Raw genomic sequence first — 19325 nt, 5'->3', positions numbered from 1 at the left:
AAATATGACATGCTCTCAAGTGTCAGAATGTTGAAGAAAAAGTTGAGGGCTTTTTTCCCCAATTCAGAACAATAAATCAGAAGGCAGCTACTTGAATCTTGCAGGAACTTTCCCAAAGGAAGTAAAATTCAGGAGGATGACAAGCAGGATATTTTCAGTGGGAACTTGTACACATATGGAAATTGAAAGCATGTGAAAGCCTATAGCACTGTAGTCAACATAAATGTAAAAATAAAGTAAAAAACTGTGGACAGTGCACAGTTGTGCTGTGAAGAGTGTTGCACAATACTCCAATCCCCTCCTGTGAGCGTGAGGAATACATTGCTATGATCCTTCAAAGGGAGGCAGTGAATTACTGTCCTTCTTTGGGACCTTCCTCCCTGAGCTGACAGCTAGGTACAGCCCTGCTCTGCCCTGTTTTCAGCCTGGGATGGCCTTACTCTGGCTTTTTTCCTGCAGGCAGTATCTGGAGCAATTGGGAATCCAGCTCTTCTGCTGTCTTCGAGGTCCTTTTAAATGAAAAGGGGACAATCAGTTTCTCAGCAGTATTGCAGCACTGTGTCCTTATACAGGAAGGCTGTACAAAAGCATTGTCCTGAAAATGGGAACTTGCACAAGTTCTTGCTGTTCTCTCATAAAGAATTTTTAGAACAAAGTTTGGAGTGGAGATGGTGTGGATGCACTCTGTGTCTGTACATCTGACTTTGAAAGAAAAATGCTCTCTGCATCTGGGCTGAGCAAGAAGTTTTTCTCTGTGTTGAGAGTGTGAATTGTGAATCTACTCATAGATTTTGCTGTATAGCCACAGATAGCTACTTAAGGTTATCTGTGAGCTTTTTATATAGCAAATATCATCAGAGTTTAGAGGCAAGAGGACACTGGTGATATTTCTGATTTCTTCTGCTCATTTTATTTTTTTTCCAGGATTTGACAGTCTAGCATTTGATTTTTTTTTTAAATCTCAGATTTTGTGATAGTCACAGGACATTACGAAGCATTTCAGGGCTGCTGAAAGCTCATAGAGACCCTTCTGTGAAGTCAGCATCTGCTGGCACTGCAGGATTTCCAGAGCTTTTTGCATATTCTTTGTTCCTCCTTGGGTTCCCCTATGGCATCTCAGCTCTGCCAGAATATCTGTCCCTGACTCAACCCTAGCAGAAACCCTAAATCCAGGTGATCCTTTGTTCCCTGACTGTTGGGGAAATCTGGAAGTGTTGCTTCATGCAAACAAGCTGTTCCCAAACAACTGGAGTTAAATAGTACTGAAAAAGATCCAATTGCTGGGCTTCGCCAGGAGACCTGAGAAGGCTGGTTTATGTATCTGAGCTAGGTCATCATCTGCTCCATGCGTACCTGGTGCTCGAACTCTTGGGAATGCAGAGACAGCACTGGGAAAAACAAGACAGGAAGGAGATGGTGTGTATTGGCTGAAGTGCTTTTGCAGACTGCTTTTGAGAAAGAAAATTTCTTAGGCACACTAGCATGCTTCTGTGCAAATTGTTTTGCTTTTCACTGCATGCTTCTAGGCCCATTAAGCTAGAAATGGAACTGGGAATGGCTTCTGAGATGCAACACACAGAACTTTTTTTGCCAGAACACTGGTGCTCTGTTTATTTTTCTCACTTCATACTCCAGCATAGTTCCTGCCATCCCTCATTTTTCCTGCTACATTAAACTTGGTTCAGGAATGCAAATGATTATGCTGAATGAATCATCTTCATAGCCTCATGCATCCAGATGATGTCATTGTCTTGTTTGTACACAATGTGCTGGTGGTCCCTGAAACTTTAAGTATCTGGCATATGATATCAAGACTGAGCTATATCCTAATTTGATGAAAGTTGGTGTAAATCCACTGTTACCAGGGGAATGGTGTCAATTTAAAGACTCCAGACAGGATCTTTATGATTTTTTTGCTCCATGTCACAGTATATTTGAGGATTTGTCATATTCAACAGCACTCCTTAGGTTGGTCATTTTCAACATAAAAATGCAGATGTGGGGGGAAATTAGAAACAAATGGTCTGATTTTTAGAACAAGTAAGACCAGTCTAAAGAGGACTTGTATTCCAAGCAAAGTGCTGGATTTACTGGAGCGTGTAAGGTTACTGCCTAGCTTGGTGAAGCAGAGCAGCACTGGGCACTGTGACTTGCTAGAGTAGCAGATTAAGGAAGGGAAATTCTGGCCCTGAGACAAATTCAGATAACGATATGTCACTTGTTAAAAACTATATTTGTTTTCCAAATCATTATCTGGGTAAAGCCTGTGGATAAAAACCCCAGCAAGAGCTTCCCATTGTTGCACATCACTGGACAAATTATTCTGTCCCCAGTCTGTGAAAACATGGAGCTGGATTTCATCACTTGTGCTGTTTGAGTTGCTGCTTTAGGAATATTTGTGCTGAGCTGCTGCGGATATAAAGGTCGGTCAGGCATCATCCCTCAATGATCATTCAGGTATCTGTAAATCTGGGAGTGTGACTGATTCCTCAAGGGGGAGTTTATGGCTGTGCCTGTTCCAGTGATTCATGGCCAACCTCAGGTTCTTTGGAGCTGCTGACATTTATAGCTACTTTCAAACCTAAAATTTGGACTAGTTTGAAAAATACTTTGGCCTTCTCTAAGAGGTACCTTTAAAGGTATTCTCTTTTCCTGTGTCTGAGTTGTGCTGTAGACCCCAGACCAGGCCTCCCTCATCCCTGAAAAGTACCCTAAGCCTGGTTTTTAGGTCCACATCTACATTTTTTTGAATAATATGTTACTGCTGCTTACTGTTACTGTTACATTACAGCCAATACACTAATGGTAGCTTTTGTTCCTGTTTGATTAGTAAATAATATTTTAAAATAGTGGCTTAATCTGTGTTTGTATCTTTGATGTTTATTGTAATCACATAAAGCATGTGGAATTTATTTAGTATTAATGTGATCGTCAGAAGCCCTTTGATAGAATTTCTGCTGTAATTCAGGATTAAATGCCTTGAGCATTAAAGAAAATGAGCTTATTTTTGTGCTGCTGAATCTGAAAGAATGTCAATGCTGTCTTCTGGAGTCAAGCTCCATCCAGTTCTGACAATTCATTGGGATTGACCATTCCCTGAGGTAGAGAGCAAAAGGGGGAAAGGTATTTTTGCGTGGTGTTTCAGACTGTGAGAAGGTGAGGCCACATCTGAGTCATGGCATATTATATAGATAAAGAGCCATAGCATCTTTAGATGTGCAATAAGGGAAACAGCCAATTAACAAATTGCTCCTAAATAATGTAAATATCTCTGCCACAAAACCTTCACTGGCATTTGGAAACTAAGAGAAATAGGGAATTGAATGTTCTGCTCCACTTTCTTCAGGCAATACATAGAGGGCTCTAAAGTACTCAATGGCTTTCAAAAGTATCATTTTGTCCTAGCAAATAGCACTCCTTTCTTTCTACATTAGAAAAAAAGTTTGCTTTTTACTTCTTTTACACTCTGTCTCCTTTAAATGAAGTTAGTGAAGGGTAAAAAGGTGTAGGAACTAGAACTTGCACAGATGTCAAAGTATTTGAAGATATTAAAAAAAGCTCCAGCATATTTCAACTGTCTGTACTTTCATTCTATTCTATTGTTTTGGTCAAAATTGTTGTAGCTATGGCAATTTAAATGGAGTACAGGCTGTAGTAAGAGTGGAGGGGAAACCTTGGCAGTTTGATTGTGTTGAAAAGAAGTTTAAGTGGCGTTCTCAGCCTTAAACACCCAGAAGCATCTTAGAAAATTCATCTGGATCATCTACCCATAATAATGGACTCTCCTAACGGTATCATACTGGACAAAGTTCCAGGAGCATCTGTCAAGCCTTAAGAAAAGGTAACAGGAAGTTGACATCACTAAAGGCCAGAGAAAAAGGAGATTAATGGAAACAGAGAAACATCCTATCAAAAGATAGAGCTGTTACCAAAGGAAATTGAATTTATAATAAACTCTGGCTGATTAAATATTTTATCTTTGTGGCAAGTAGAAAAAGTTTTCAAGAACAACTAATCAGAGGGATTATACCCTAGTGCTACAACCTCTTTCCAGCAACCACAGAAGCCAAAAAGAAGCAGAAAACACCCACCTCCATATTCTGTGTGTGTATGGTTAGTTGATGGCCAGCTGTAAAAAACAGGTATAAAAATGAGGCTGTATGAAAGATTTGCATCTTTCTTCAATGTGGAAGACACTGAGATATCCCCTGTGCCCATGGGGATGCTCACCAGGCTGAGACTGAGATAATTTTAAGTGAATTTATAGTATAGATACAGGATGGATGTGAATTTTTAGGCAGAACTGGGCTCACCCATGAAAAAAGAGTAGTGTATGTACTTCCTCACTGAAAACTATCTTAGTACTTAAAGACTGGAAGGTGTTAGAAATGGGATCAGTGTTTAAAACAGTCCAAATTAAAAACAGCTCAATGTATTTGTAAGGCAGACATCTCTTCCAGCTGATTTGGTGGAGACTATAGTAGAAGATAATATAAGTGAACACCTGGATAAATGTATGTGCTTTTGTAAAACTTTGGGGGTTCTTTGAATAGGTTCATGTGGATACCCAGTAGAAAGAGTATATTTGTTTTTTTAAAAGGTTTTGGATGAAGGGATTGAGGCAATCATGAAGTAAGAGGGAAAGTACTGGTAAAATAATTGGTTAGGAGGATGCAGAGCATAACAGATTAGGCAAATATTTGGAAGTAAGATTCACTGGGGTTACTGCATTGACAAACTACGCAATTATCAGGAAATCTGAGCTGAAAATACTTGGATGTACAGTTGAAAATATACTGGTTTTGGTTTTAGTCTTCCTTAAGAGTCTGTGTGTGAGTTGCAGAAGGGAAGGAAGGCTCTTTCCAAGACCCAATGTGCAGCAATCAATACACCTTGGACCCTGCTGGAAGCCTTGAGGAGCCTCTAATCCTTCCAGGCATCACTGAACAGCACCAAGATTGCTGTAAATTGATATTAGATCGAAAGAAAGTCCATGGGCTGTTTTAAATCCTCCTTGTTTATTTCCAGGAATTTTGCTAATGGCCTGAGATTTTGCGTTCAAGGACTGGAGGGGACTTCCTTGTCTCTGGAACGGCTGTTTGTTTCTCTCCTTTTTTCTGTAATTTCAGCCTCATGTTTGACTCCAGAGCAATTTGTCACCTTCTCTGTTTATATTCAGGTGGCCACTAGTTCATTGCTCAATTGCAATTCTTGTCCCCTTAGGACTGCAGGTGAGGTTGGCCAGTGGGAGCTGCTAACCGAAAAAATACAGAGATATTCTTTTATGTATTTTAGAGTTGTGTGAATTTATTTTACCTCATGTAAAGTATTTTAGATTCACCACATATTCCTGTGGGTTCTAAACTTCTGATTTTCTTACCAAGCTTCTAGTTGACAGTGTTTAGGAGGGGTTTATCCTGCAGCTGTGGTATGATCTGGGAGAACACCAGTGATTCATGTACTAAAGTTTAAAAAGGGGCTTATATACTCAAAAGAGAGCCCATCCTGGTTGCAGTTCTTGCCATAATCCCTAATAATAATGTGTAAATGGAGCATTTACTGTTTTAAATAATTTCCTTCAGTCTATAATTTCTGTAGCAGAGAGCACCTTCTGAAAGAATACACATTCAAACATCACTGTTTTTCTCTCTTTCCAGTTTTTTTTTTTTGAGCGAGCTCCAAGAATCTGAAGGATGTAGTTTAATGTCACCTTCACTGATATTTGCAAATTATTAATGTGTGAAGGATGTCTGACATTATAGAGAGAACTCAAAGACTCAGCTAAAGTGTTCTTATCTATGAATAGGTCTTTCATGACTGCCATAATTTGGTAGATTTTGGTTGGGTTACAAAGCACAGGAGGCCAGCACAATCAGGATGGTGTAATGTTATAAACCTTATGTTTCTTCAGTGATCTTGTGGGCAGTGATCCACAGGGGCCTGTGTCTGGAATGTATTTGAGGGAAATATCCAGGAGATGATTCTCAATTCTGTTCCTGTTTTGTTGCTAGGAAATTTTTTCTCACTAAGACACACCAGACAGTCTTATGGACACTGTCTTAATCCAAACTTAATGTAAAATCTCTGTCTGGGTTTTGCTGTGATTTTTTTCCATTAAAACCCGAGGAAATATGTGATCTGGCTATGTTTCTTCTTAGCTCTCTCTACCAAACCGTCCCGTGAAACTCCATGCCAAAGATACCAGAGTTAGTTCTGTGTTGTTTGGGATTTTTCCTAGCTGATTTCATTGCTTCACTTACTTCCCCATCCTCCTGACTTCCAGCTGTAAGAATTTCAAAGTATTCAAAAGACATAGAAATACCAGGCAGCAATTTTAACAATGCAGGTAATTTCCATCCATGCTGTTCTGCCTGTCCTTCTTTATTATTTATTGTAGTCACTTGTGTGTGACTACAGTAGCCACGATTTTCAAGGAGTCAGACTAAAATGAGCAGCTCATCTTCTGAAAGCTAAGGTCCAAGCTCTCAGATAACAGAAAGGATTTATGTTTACCTCTGCTGGTTTTGGAAAGAGTAGCTATTAAAAGCACGTTTTATTTTGAGTTGGCGGAATAAGGACCACACACAGTCCCAAAATACCAGTGAACACTGATTTTAATGTTTCATTGTTTTGTTGTACAGGACAGCTCTGTGTTCCATTGAAAAAGTTGGCTTTCCCTTGGCACTATATATAGTATTTCCGGGCCACAGAGCAGTATGGGTGGAGGTTTTAAAAAAGCTGTAATTAATGCTTAATTCAGGCAGAAAATGAGCCTACTTCTTCATGGGGATTAAAACATACCTCTGCCATGTCTCACTGGACTTTCTGAATATGTCAAAGTATTCTGAAGGTCATGTGTGAAGGACAGTGTATCAGTAAGAAACAGATTGGCCCAGAAAGTCACTTCCAGGAGTGCTTTTTCCCTGCTTTTGGGTATTTAAAGATGAATGGTGGAAGTACCCAAATCCCTGCATTGGAAAACACCATTCAAAAGGTTTATGAAAAGGAAAATGAGGCAAATTTGTCTTTGATCATTGGTGTCAGGGAGGACAGAAGAAGAACAAGGTTTTTGGTGTTTGAAGCTGCTGTCCATAAGAAAGAAGAAGCAGTGTGAGGTCTCAGCAGGCTGCAGGATGCATGGAAGGGATGAGCTGTGGTGAGTTTGGGAGTCAGTCACCCCCTGAGAGGAGCGAACATCTGATCCATAAAGAGCCAGCAGGGAAGAAGGTCAAAGGGGAAGGACAATGTCAGAATAGCATCACTCCATTCATGCCACGAGCTCTCAGCTGGGTGACCATGGTGTCTGTGGAGGGACCCACAGTGAGAACAGGAGAGAATACCTCCTGCTGAAGGTGTTTGAAATTAGGTTAGACAGAGCACTGGGGATCAGAGTTGGTTTTGCCATTGACTTTAATGGGATTATAATTTATTATAGGTAGGTCAGGTAGGTCAATAAAGGTGAGTAAACAGCAGCTTGTGTAGTTGGGAAAGCTGGGATAAAATAAGAAAGGGAGTCCATTTATAGTGTTTTAAGTGCTCAATATTCTCTCCCTGTGTGGACAAGTAGAAAGTCTACCTTGCACCTAAAGCATGCTAGAAGTGCCCACATGTGGAATGAGCACATGGAAATAATTTGTTAATCAAGACACAGTCTGTGTGTCAGTAAGATTTTCTGCACAAGCCCCAGAGGGGCACATCATCAAGAAGAGTCAGATGTGTGTAAGAGCACAGGGATAGTATTAAGGAGGGTACTGCTGTTTGAAAAGCACTCCAAAAAATGAGTGCAGTACAACCCCTCTGTCACAGCAGAGGAGGCTCAGATGTGTGTTTGCAAGCTGATTTCTTGTGATCCCAGAGGCAAGCAGAGTCCAACAGCTGCAGCAAATTGCTAAATCATTCTTGGCTAATGCTGACATCAAATGATCTAAATAGTTTTTGTGAGGTTCTTGATTGTCATAGGGACATGACAAACATAAGTCTTTACACCTTCTGCTTTATTCCCTTGAGCTCTATGTCACACTTTTAAAATAATGCACTATTTATTTGGCATCTGAGCTGTTCCTCTCATTACATAATTTTATTTTTCCCCTCTGATAAGTCAACTCCCAGTTAATCTGGAAGGCTGAATTTGTGACTTTGCAGATGCCAACAGAGTCAGTGCCTGGGATATTGTCACAGGCATGAGATAGCAACTCTCTGGGCAGATCAAAAAGAAACCAAGATGCAAGAGAATGCTGCCATAATTATCTGCAAGAGGGTTAGCTCAATGTCACTGCAGCAAATTCCTTATTGTTACTGAAAACTCTTTCTTAGTACCAGTGAGCAGCCCTGTCCCTGAATATTTGCTAAAGAACATCAATAAGAACATTAAAAACAGATTAAAAACAGAACTCAAAACACTTAATGCTCTTAAGTCTTTGATTGTTCTGTGATGACAATGTGCCATGGCAGTTTTCTCTTGGATGAATATTTCTCTCTGAAAAGTAGACCAGGACATTTGAGGGAATTCTCCAGCTGGAAGCAGGGAAGTTATTTCTCTGATATCTTTGCTGCTCTGCCTCCACATGCTGCTGAAAGCTGCTGGTTTTAAGTTGATCTTTCATAGGAACCTGACAGAAAAATGTGGTGCTGATTTGAGTTTCTCACTGTCCACTGATGAGTTAAGTGGAAATAGGAGTGTCTGGGCTGGACCTGCTGTGTGGATCTGTTTTCACCAGGATTCACAGTCACTCGTGCCTCCCTGGACTGCAGAGCTGCTGGAACACATAATTGCAAATTCCCAAGTGCTTGTGGAGTCTCCAGGTGCTGCTCAGGGCTTGGAAGGTTCCAGCTCCAGTTTTATCCAAATTCTAGCAACTCACCACAGGTTTATGTGAGCTTGACTGCAGAAGGTCAGGGGAGGACCCTGAAAGCAATTCAGCGTTTCTTGCTCCAGGCTACCCTGGGGATATAACATTGCCTGAGATGCACTCCTGTGCAAAGCACTAGATCATTTGATGCATTTTTTTGGAAGCTGTGTGGGTGTGGTGGAGCTGCACAGCTTCTGGGCTGTGCCACTGAGAGGACTGAATGCTCAGTAGAGGCCAGCACTAGCCAGGAACCAGCAGCTCCTCATTCTGGGTGAGGATTGGCACAAGGGAAGACATTTGTGCCTGTGTGGATGCAAGGGCTGCACCAGGCTGGCAGTGCCAATGCCAGGACATGCAGGAGACAAACACGGTTGTGCTCCTGTGGCCACTACAGAGCTTCAAGGGAAAACCTTCCTGGTCTCTGTCAAGCATGGGGTGCTCTTCTTGCTGCCTACTGAGATAGGTGTGGTATGGTACCTTCAAAGCCTGCAGGACTCCCTGTCTGAATTGGAAGTTAAAGGAAAACACACTTGAATTTCCAGCACCATCTCTAGAAACTTGCTTATGCACAGCATTTGTCTCCAGGTTTCTCAGCTTCTATCCAGCCTGTGAAGTGTCACAATGCTGGAGAGCGCTCCCATTTTTAGAAATAGGGAAATTTTCATTTGTTTTAATATGTCCCCTCATGAGGTACTCAAGGTGGGCTGCAGCTTTTTGGCTCTTAGACCATCAGCCCAGCCATAAGCATATTTTAAATTTCTCCATGGTCTCCTGGCCACCTGTATAATGTCCATCTGTTGAACTGGGCAGGATACCTACCAGTACATTCCTGGTCATTGGAATGAGGGAGGCATAGGTTTCCAGGAAGTGATGGTGTTCCTTAGGGACAGTTTGCAGCAGGGTGACAAATGCTGCTGTCCCTTCTGCATGGAGTCCCTCCCATGCACCAGTCTCACTGCTGTTCACTTCTTGTTACTTTAAGGCATTTGGGGAGATTTATTCAGAAGAAATGTTGTGGCATTGATAGCAAATTAATATTCAGACACAGGCTCTGGCCCTCTGACACAGAGGAATTTCAGTGTGTTCATCCTGAGCTGCACGGGGCTTTTCTATGAATGATAAATTTGCTGGAAAATGTAGGTTTAGAAACCACAACTATTTGCCCTCTGAAGTAAAATTTGTGGACTAGTTCTAAATGGGAAAGGACATGGTGCTTCAGGAGTGATGGTGAATGTGCCTCTGGCCTTTCCTCAGCCCAGGTGCAACATCAAGCTGTTTGCTCAACACCCCTTTACTGTGGAAGGAAGTTTGACTCTTCTGGTGTTAGGGAATTAGTCATGATACATGGGCCTTGGATACAGGAAACAGGGAGAGGAGAGAGAAACCATGGGCATTTGTCCTATGGAGCTGAGGAAAAAAAATGGGATCACACACAGAGGAGCAGCCTAGCTGCAATGAAATGAGCGTGCTACAATGAAATGAGGCTTGTGCAAAAGTGGTTTTTAGTGTAGTAAGATTCACACTCTCAAGGTTTTGGATATTGTCAAGTGATAAAGGTAGGGAGGAAATGTATGGCAAGGAAAGTTTATAGTTCGTGATACTGATTGTGGAGTAGTTTGTCAGTCAACCATCAGGAATAGAACAGCCATCAGCAAATAGCTGTTGACAATTAAACAAATTCTCATGTGCTGTTTTCACATTAAAGAAATATTCTGTACAAATACCTTGCCCTCTTAATCTAACTTGGGTTGTTATTTTTAGTCTGCCTTTAAGAAACAAGAGCAACACATATTTGAGAATTTCTTTTATAGATTCCCATACCTGGTTTTCAGAGAGATGAAAAATATTGCTGAAAAGGATTGAGTCTTACAGAATGTTGTCAGTGTTTGTTTGGGTTTTTTTAAAAAGGTGAAAACAGAAAGGTTTTGGAGTTAGCAGGATAACAGATAGTTTTCACCTGTCTATTAAGGTGTCTGTTTTCAAACTAGAGGCAGTGTCAGACAGCCAGAAGTTTGTCTGGCCTATCTCTGGGCTTGGAAAAGGTGTACAGGGAATTGTAAATATGGGTATGAAGAACAGCCCTTAGGTGGATTATGAAACATCCGGGAAAACCTATGTGTGACCAACTCTTCTTCCCTTGTGATTTTTCAGGTTCCAGAATCTGCTGTGGTCCCGAAAAGCCTTTGTGGACAGCGTGAAGGTCTATAACCACAGCTACATTTACATGCCAGCCTTCTCCATGAAAACAGGGACAGGACCCTCCCTCCGCGTCTACTACACCCTGGAGGATTTCGGGGCCAAGCAAACAGTCCTTTTTGCCAACCCTAACTTCCTGCGGGACATTGGCAAGTTCTGGAAGAGCAAAGGTATTCATGCCAAACGCCTTTCCACGGGTCTTTTCCTGGTCAGCGCTGCCCTTGGTCTGTGTGAGGAAGTAACGATTTACGGCTTCTGGCCGTTCTCGGTGGACCTGCACGGGAAGTTTATCAGCCATCACTACTATGACAATGTCCTGCCTGACTCTGGATTCCATGCCATGCCAGAGGAATTTCTACAACTTTGGTTTCTTCATAAAAGTGGTGTACTGAGAATGCAGCTAGAACCATGTGAGGACCCTCTAATCCAACCTTTAGCTTGAGGATCATAGGAGTCAGTTTGGGCGATCCAATAGTTTTTAATTTCCATGCTCTCCAACAGAGACTTCTGTTTTATGTTGATTTTTCTTAAAGGGATCTGCATGGACCATAAAAATGCTGCTTGAAGGCCAAATGGAAAATGTCCTTATTGTTTAGTGCTTTATGGAACTGGGAGGGGATGAAATGTACCTCTCCATCAAGTCTATTCAGCAGCAGTGGGAAAACAATGTCAGAAGCAGCACTGCTGAACTTTCCAAGGACGTTTTTAAGTGACAAGCGTAAAAAGGGCATTAAGGCTCAGAGAGTTACCGGGCCAGTCATAAGCTTTTGCTGACAGTGCCAAATATGACTATCTGTTCCAAATTCCATTTCATTCCAGATCAACACCCTGTAGAACTTTCCTTTTTCCTTGCTTTTTTCCTCTGTTTGTGTATGTGTGTGTATGTAGGACCGCACATGTGTGTCATTGACTCTTTGTTTCTTTTATTCTTTTTTATTTTGACAGCCCCTCCCCCAGGAGGAAAAGGAAGGGCTTAAAAGCTCAAGGAGCTGAGTACCATCAGCTCCTCTGAAGACTCTTGGGAGCGTGAAGGTGCTGAGAATCTGGTTAGAATGTCATAGGAATGCCTTGCTACTGGGGCTGGACAGACCTATGTGTTGTAGGTTTTAGCAGGATAGTTCAGGTCACTGTACTTAGAGCTATGCCGGTGCTGTATTGTGGGCAAGAGCTGGTTAAGGCAAAGTGGTCTGAAAATAAAAAAATGCTACACGCAGCCTGATTTCAGTGACCCGCTGCAAGATCTCCACAGTGACCTTCATAGCAGGGGTGGTTCCTGTCCTGTTTTGCTGTCCAGCCTTAGGGATTTATTCTGTATTCATGTGGACTCCAGATGTTCATGGACTGTTGAGGGTATTTGAGGGGTTCAGTGGAATGCAGAATGAGGTTTTTCATGTGTTTATAGCAGGAAAACTTCAGAAATGAATGTAAGTGTAATTTAAAATTAGTCAAAGCTTCAAAAATTGTTTCTCTGCGTGTGTCTTGCTCTTCTGCTTGGATTGTAACATTAGCCTTAAAGACTTTGACTTCTCACACGAGATTGTCTCCGCTTAAAGAGAGTCTGGGAAATAAAAAAGCCTTTAGGAGCACCAAAAAGCTGCACAGGCAGCATGAAAAAGGAAAAAAAGATAAGGGCATGCCTGATGTAAGTCTGCCCTGCTCGCAGTTGTGAATTCTATCAGTGCGTACAGTGCCTGAAGGACTGTTTTATTTTGAGTTATTACTTGGGCAGCAGATGAAATGAGAAATGGAAATGAGAAATTGTTTTATTTGTTTGCTTTAGTTTAGCACTGGAGGACAAGAGGAGAATCCCACCTCAGTCTGCAGTGCAATTTAAGCTGCAAGATGTTCCCACCATTAACTTAAAAAATCCAGATCAGTGTTCTCTTTCTTATTTTCTTATTATCTTTTTGCTGAAAATTTAGTCAAGGTGTTGGAGCAACAAAAATGTCATCAACTTTCCACAACAACCTACTGTGCTGTTCTAGTTCCAAAGTTCTAGCATTTTGGAGGATGTGTCTTAAATGTTGATAAAGCCTCTCCTTGTAGACTACCAGCAGCAAGTTCTGTAGGTAAAAATAATTTTTAAAAAAGCTAAATCCATGGCTCTTCTTTAAATATGAATAGTTCAACTCTTTGTGTAGGAAACTGGGGAAAAAATAGTTGTGTTTTTCTTTTTAAACCTATGTTTCATAATAAAAATTTTCTTTTGGAATATGGATATTCCAAACATAAAGTGAGCACTGTTTCATAGGATTACAGGGCAATGCTAAAGGGTAATGTGGAGATTTTGGAGTGTTCTAGTTTTGTTCTGATAGAATCGGAATGTACCTCATAGCCCATGTTATCTTTTCCATGTTTTCATTAAAAGTAAAGAGAGCACACTGATGGAACATCACTTGATAATTCACTCAGTTTCATTAGTGCATTGTCTATGATGTGGGGACTTGGTGAGGAAGGATTTGAAAGTCAAATGTTTCCCTTGTTGCTTGTTATAGCAGAATTTGACTGAGCTGTCTTTCCTAGAGATGAAGAGGTGTCTGTATGATTTTTATTGGGTGCATCAAGTCTGCGTTTTTTAGGCTTTATAGATGTGTGAAAACAGCATATGGAATATGATCTGCTAAAAATGGCACTTCAGCAGGATGCCAGCATTTCCTTGAGAGCAAGGGGGAATAAGGAGAGTATGAGGGAACTCCCTCTTTGTCAGCAGTCTTTTGGTATTTTTAGCAGTACTTAGGAATTCACTTCTGAACCTCTCTTACAGCTCTCCAACACCTTGGTAATTATTTGTGCCACATGTTGGGAAAATAACTGGATTAGAAGTACAAGTGGTCTTGTAGGAAAACTCTGTCCAGTGTTTCATAAGGTCTGGCTTGTTCATGTTCAACCAGTGCCCTGGATATCTGGAGTTGTATTCCACACCTCTGTAAGATTGAACCTGAGGCCTTTGTGAGTCCCTTCTGGTGTCTGCAGTCCTGATGTTTGCTAGGAGATAGCTTCCAAGGAATTATAGGTGCAGGAGAGACCCAGGCTGTGTGTGATGTGTGGCTGATATTGGAGATATCTGTAATTCTGGCTCTGTTCACATTTATATTTAGTGAGTATAGCTGGAACACACAATACAAAGGCAACCACTTCTGGTGAGGAAGTAATGGCTTCAAGGGCAAACAGTTTTCCATAACTTCCAGAAAACTGGCAGTTGGCAAAAGGAGAGAAACAAAAATACATGCTGCTTTTGAGAGGCAAAATCTGTTTTATCTGACTTGTCTGTGGAAACACTGGCCATCAATCAGCCTTTTGCCAGCAGGTACAAAGGGGTGCAGGAGAGCCCTTCAGGTCTTTTGTGGCAAGAGAAGTCAAAAAGACAAAATTAAGCAGCTGCAAGAGTGGCTGTTACCTGACAGAAATGTTGGAGTGAAGGCTCTCCATACATGTGGAGTGTGGAGCTTGCCTTGTGGATGTCTCCAGAGGAGGGCAGTCCATGTGTAGGATCACTGATATGAAAAACGGAATTACATGGAAGGGCCTAAGAATTCATCCACCTTCAGGAGGGACGTCATTGCTTATGTTGCTGTATTTTTAGTGAAGTCTTGAAATCTCAATATTTGTTAGTGAAATTCCCTCCTGCAGCACCTCTGTTTCCACTGCCAGTCCATGAATTCCCTGATAGTGTAGCTAAAGCTGCACAAATCTGCCAGGTTGAAAGCTACTGCAGTTCATCCTCAATAAAAACTGGGTCAGGATGGCCAAATGATTTGTTAATATTCACAGTTCTTAATTTTATCATAGAGCTGACAAGGGACAGATGTGCTGAAATGTTGCTCTGCCTGCGTAGGAATCATTGTCCCATGTTTGTAAGGAGAATAAATTAAATACCTTTACAAGAAAGGTATGCACATAAATCCCTCTTGATACAATCTTTTCGGGGCTGTATGTGTTCTTGAGGAAATCAAGACCAATTTTTGAACTTGTGACAAAACTATGTAAAACTTTTCCTCCTTGTTGATTAGGAAGCCTCTTGGAGTTCTTTCTAGATCACACAAGCAAAACTGAAACCAGCAGAGAAAAGTCCTAGAGAAGAGAGTGGGAGGTGTGCTCATGAGAATAAAAACATCTCTAATTTTGGCACAGACTTTGTTACATTGCTAAGAACTCTCGCTCATGAATGTTGTATTTTTATATTTTTGCTGGAATGAAGATAGCAAGTTTGGTGTGAGGCAGCTACGAAAGTCAAAGGTCTAAGACTCTGTTACAGCTGATGCTTTACAGAATATGGAAATATCAGCTGTTTTTTTTCACTTGACTACTTTCACCTTTTTGTTATTTTCCTCAAAATTCATGTTGTTGTCTAGGCAGCTAAGTTAGCACCTCTGTGAGAGCTGAAACTAAGCAAAACTTCTGCTTTTTGAAACTCAGACTGTCCTGAAATGTGGTAGTTAAGGAAAATTCCTGGAAACAGCTTCATGAATGCCAGCTTAATATCTGGCTCATCCTTGCCTGTAATTAAAGCATAAGGGAACTTTTGATCTAAAAGTGAGGAAAATGAAGGAAGTGACAGCAATCTCACCATTTGCTGCCTCTTTGACTCTTCTTCAATTTAATAGATTACAAAGTATTGGAAGAAGTCCAGATTACAGGAAGGACAAGCTGTTCTTTCCTGCCACTCCCATCAAAACACTGATATAAAATAGACTAACCAGCTGCTATCTTGAATCATTGCTTCCTTCAAAATGGTGGAGTTTCCATTAGCTGATTCTTCCAAGTAAGCAAAATTCATCAGGCTTTGTCCAGAAAGGCCTATTCCCCATCTCTGTGATTGTTGGAGGGGTATTCTGGGTACTGTAGCTGTTCTAATGTGCCTCCTCTTAATGTGGACTTTTATTTCTGCCCCAAACCATCATCTTAAAGGATCTCTCTTCCCTGTTCTTACAGATGACCATTCCCTTTGTGAATAGAAGTGTGATTTTTAAAAGTCCAGCCATAAGGCAGCTAATGTGTTTGTTGTTTGAACAAGCTTTTCTTTTAAACTGTTGACATGTCCAGCAGGAGTTCAAATAGCTCCAAATAAAAAATACTGCTTCAGCCAGGTGTTGGTAATTCCCTTACTGGAGAAGAGAAGGAAGATAGAAGGAGGATGTGTTTTTCAGGGCAATTGTTGTAAAATAATATCCGTTTCTTTGAATTCCCATATTTCATCTCTTGGAATCTATCTTATGTTTGAAGTTTTTGTAGTTTCTGAAGAGAGCAATTACTAAAAGACTTAGATTTATTTGTTTCTGTAAGTGGAATGCAAAGAGCCAACAGGAGGCTTAATCTCTCCTCCCTGGCTGATATTTTTTTGGCAGCAGTGAGAACTTAAACAGCTATTCATTCCTTCTTGATTATTCATTTTCATCAGTTTTTATTGCAGCAGGCTGAGCCCTGGTGTATTCAGTCTCTTCAGCTTAATGTACATGATTCAGAATGAATTTCACTCTGCTTTTCAGTTGTTATGCTGTGGGGAAAAAAAGTGTTGCTAATTGAAAATGCTGGTTTCGGTACAACCAGGAGAGAGGCACTGCCAGATCCAAGTTACTTCTGGCCATTCTGAGTTCTCTGCAGGACTGTGAAAATACTCCAGCTGTGGCTGTGAGATCCAGCTGTGAAGGACAGAACAGGAGCTGGAGCTTTTTCCCTGGTGGAAAAGGCTGATTGTTCTTGTGGCCATTGCTGTGGCTTTGCCCAGTGCCCACCAATGCCACCCTGATTGGGCTCAGCACCAGGGGATGCAGCTCCATGACCAGCTCATGATCCCAAGTAGTTACCAAAAGCATGGTAATGATGTCCTACTTCACAGTCAGGAGTGCTGGGCTTACTGGAAATGATGGTAAGTAGCTCATCCCTTTGGAGACCAGCCTGCTTCTATCAGCACTTGAAATCCCTAGCAAGTCTCAGAAAGGTCTATTAAAGCTGCATCTTAAATTATTGACTGTGTGCTCCCTCTGCTGTGGAGGAGGTCGGTTTTCTGCTGAGCAGAATATTTATCCTGTCTAGAACCCTCTAAAGCAAGGGAACCTTTAGCACTCCAACCATGTGAAATTTACTGTGTTATTTGATGTCTTCACCTTCCAGGTTAAATCTTTGTTTTTCCCCCCTTTATTCTGGGTTTAACTCCTGTGAGTGAATCCAGAGTGAGTTTGAAAGCAGTGCCACTAATAATTGTTCTCTGGGTTTATGAATAAGATGGTGCTCAACATAACACTGATGTACATTTGGACAGTACCTTCTGATTTCTAATTGTATATTCAATTAATTGTTTCAGTCAGATGGGATCCATAGCAGAGATGAGTTGCATTATTTTCTGTTCATTGAAAGGAAACAATTACTGAATTGTATTACAGAATTGTATTGTATCAACAACTTAAGGTATCATTCTTCTGCAGGAGGCTTTGCTATTGCGTGATTATCTTGATAGTAAATGAAAATGCTTCACTGAAAATAAATGCATAGTCTGAAGTGCTGAGACACCAATTCGAGTTTCCACTCAGGTATTTCCAATGAAGATTTTGATGTTCTACAAAATTGCCATTGCTTTTTTTTTCTTTTGTGCATGTGATTTTATAGGAAATGCTTGATTTTTTTTTTTTATAAGCCTTCCATGTGCTGAAAATAAACACTGCTTTTTGAGGAACACAAGTTTCTTTTTGGGTATCCATCATATGCAGAGTAAAACTGCCAGAAGATGTACAGTTTTCAGGAAAATGCTGGTTTGGAGTAGTCTGGTATATGAGTTTTGAGCATATAAGTTGACTGCTGCCTCTTGAGCTGTAGAGTTTGGGCAGATGATATAGAGTGTGCTGCAGTGACAGAAAAAAAAAATAATTTTAGCCACAGTTCTGCCTGCTTGATGTCTCCCACTGAGTGATGTGTCTTCATTCTGTGAGGACTCTTCGAGGACTGATCCTACAGATCAGTCATGTGTTGACTGGTTTTAAAGGCCTGGACTTTGTACTGAAAACTACAAGGAGCATAGAAATGCCTGGAAATTATGTCCTTTAGTGTATTATAATTTGTCACTGCATGGTTTGGCCTTTCACAGAACAAATACATGAAAATCATTTTATCTGAGTATCCAAAAGTCATCTTATCTGAGTGTGAGACTTGCATATAGGAGGAGGTCGCAGGAAGATGACTCCCTGGTCCTGCAGAGTGCAAAAACCACTCTGGTTTTATTTCTATCAATAATGAAATCCCCATTGAGGTAATATTAGATTAGGTAGGCTTTCAGTGCTCTTGAAACTCCATAAGCACTTCCAATAATTGCTCCATGTAAAGGCAGAAACAGATTTTTTTTTTCTTGTTCATGTGTGTCACTTTACATTGAAAATGGAACAAAAAGTCAATCAGAGCTCTTACACTTTTCAGAGGTTTCTGGAGACTCCCTAAATAATAGATAGGCACACAGGTATGTAAATACAAACAAAATAGGCTGATGTTTATTGCTCAGATGCTGGTTAGTATCTTGAAGAATTACATTCAAATCGTTTAGAGGAAAAAAAAATTGCAAAAATTTTACATGTGAAAAATATCTATTTTTTTTTCTCATAAAATGCACTAATAACTAAAGAAACCATGTTTAAAAAAAACATGTTAAAAGATATGTGGATTTCCCCTGTTTTCCAACTTAGTCTGCACTTCTAGCTTTGTATTCAAGTTCCATACTTCTTTCAAGCTTCCAATTCTAGATTGTCCTGTGTGGTGTCCGTAGACTAAAAAAATTATACTCCAAATGTAGTAAAAAAACCAAAAACAACCCCCCCCCAAAAAAACCCAAACAAAAAAACAAACAAACAAACAAACAAGGATCAGGACAGAGGTTCTGCTCTTCTGAAATATGTGACTGTTTATGTGCTGCCATATAGTAGTGGTGGCCAATGAAGTGGAAAAAGATCAGAAAGGAGATAAAGGGACACAGTATTTCTGGTAAAGATAAAGGGATGGAAGTATAGGCTTAAATGCTTGGAACCCAAAGTTGTTAATAGATGTTAGGTCTTTATTCTTCTCTTTCCCTTGGTGCTTGTTGTACTGGGGTGAAACTTGCTGTATTCACAAGTTGTTTAAAATTTTCTCTGTACTACACTGAACTTCTGTCTGGCTCTAAACCTAGAAAAGTAACAGAGGGACAAAAACTACTTTAAGTTTATCAATATTTGTGTGCAGCATTTTGCATCTTCCTATTAGTACTTACTCTATAAAATCATGATTAAATGAAAAAGTGGAAACTGCTACTTATCCCAGAGT

At 40.6% G+C, this 19325-nt stretch overlaps 1 protein-coding gene across 2 annotated transcripts in view; it reads left to right on the top strand.

Annotated features, from left to right (window-relative positions):
* ST8SIA1 (ST8 alpha-N-acetyl-neuraminide alpha-2,8-sialyltransferase 1) overlaps positions 1-18837 on the top strand; it is a 111066-nt gene extending 92229 nt beyond the window's left edge. For both annotated transcript variants that reach the window (XM_079304095.1, XM_079304094.1), the window contains exon 5: positions 11001-18837. In XM_079304095.1, the coding sequence (XP_079160221.1) occupies positions 11001-11487 (487 nt within the window). In that variant the 3' untranslated portion in view covers positions 11488-18837. The remainder of the gene's footprint in view (positions 1-11000) is intronic.
* Positions 18838-19325: the final 488 nt, after the last annotated feature.

The sequence above is a fragment of the Erithacus rubecula genome (assembly GCF_903797595.1).
Source record: "Erithacus rubecula genome assembly, chromosome: 4".
NCBI classification, from domain to species: Eukaryota; Metazoa; Chordata; class Aves; order Passeriformes; family Muscicapidae; genus Erithacus; species Erithacus rubecula.
The sequence above is the reverse complement of the archived record's forward strand: the minus strand, read 5'-3'. Positions and strand labels throughout refer to the sequence as shown.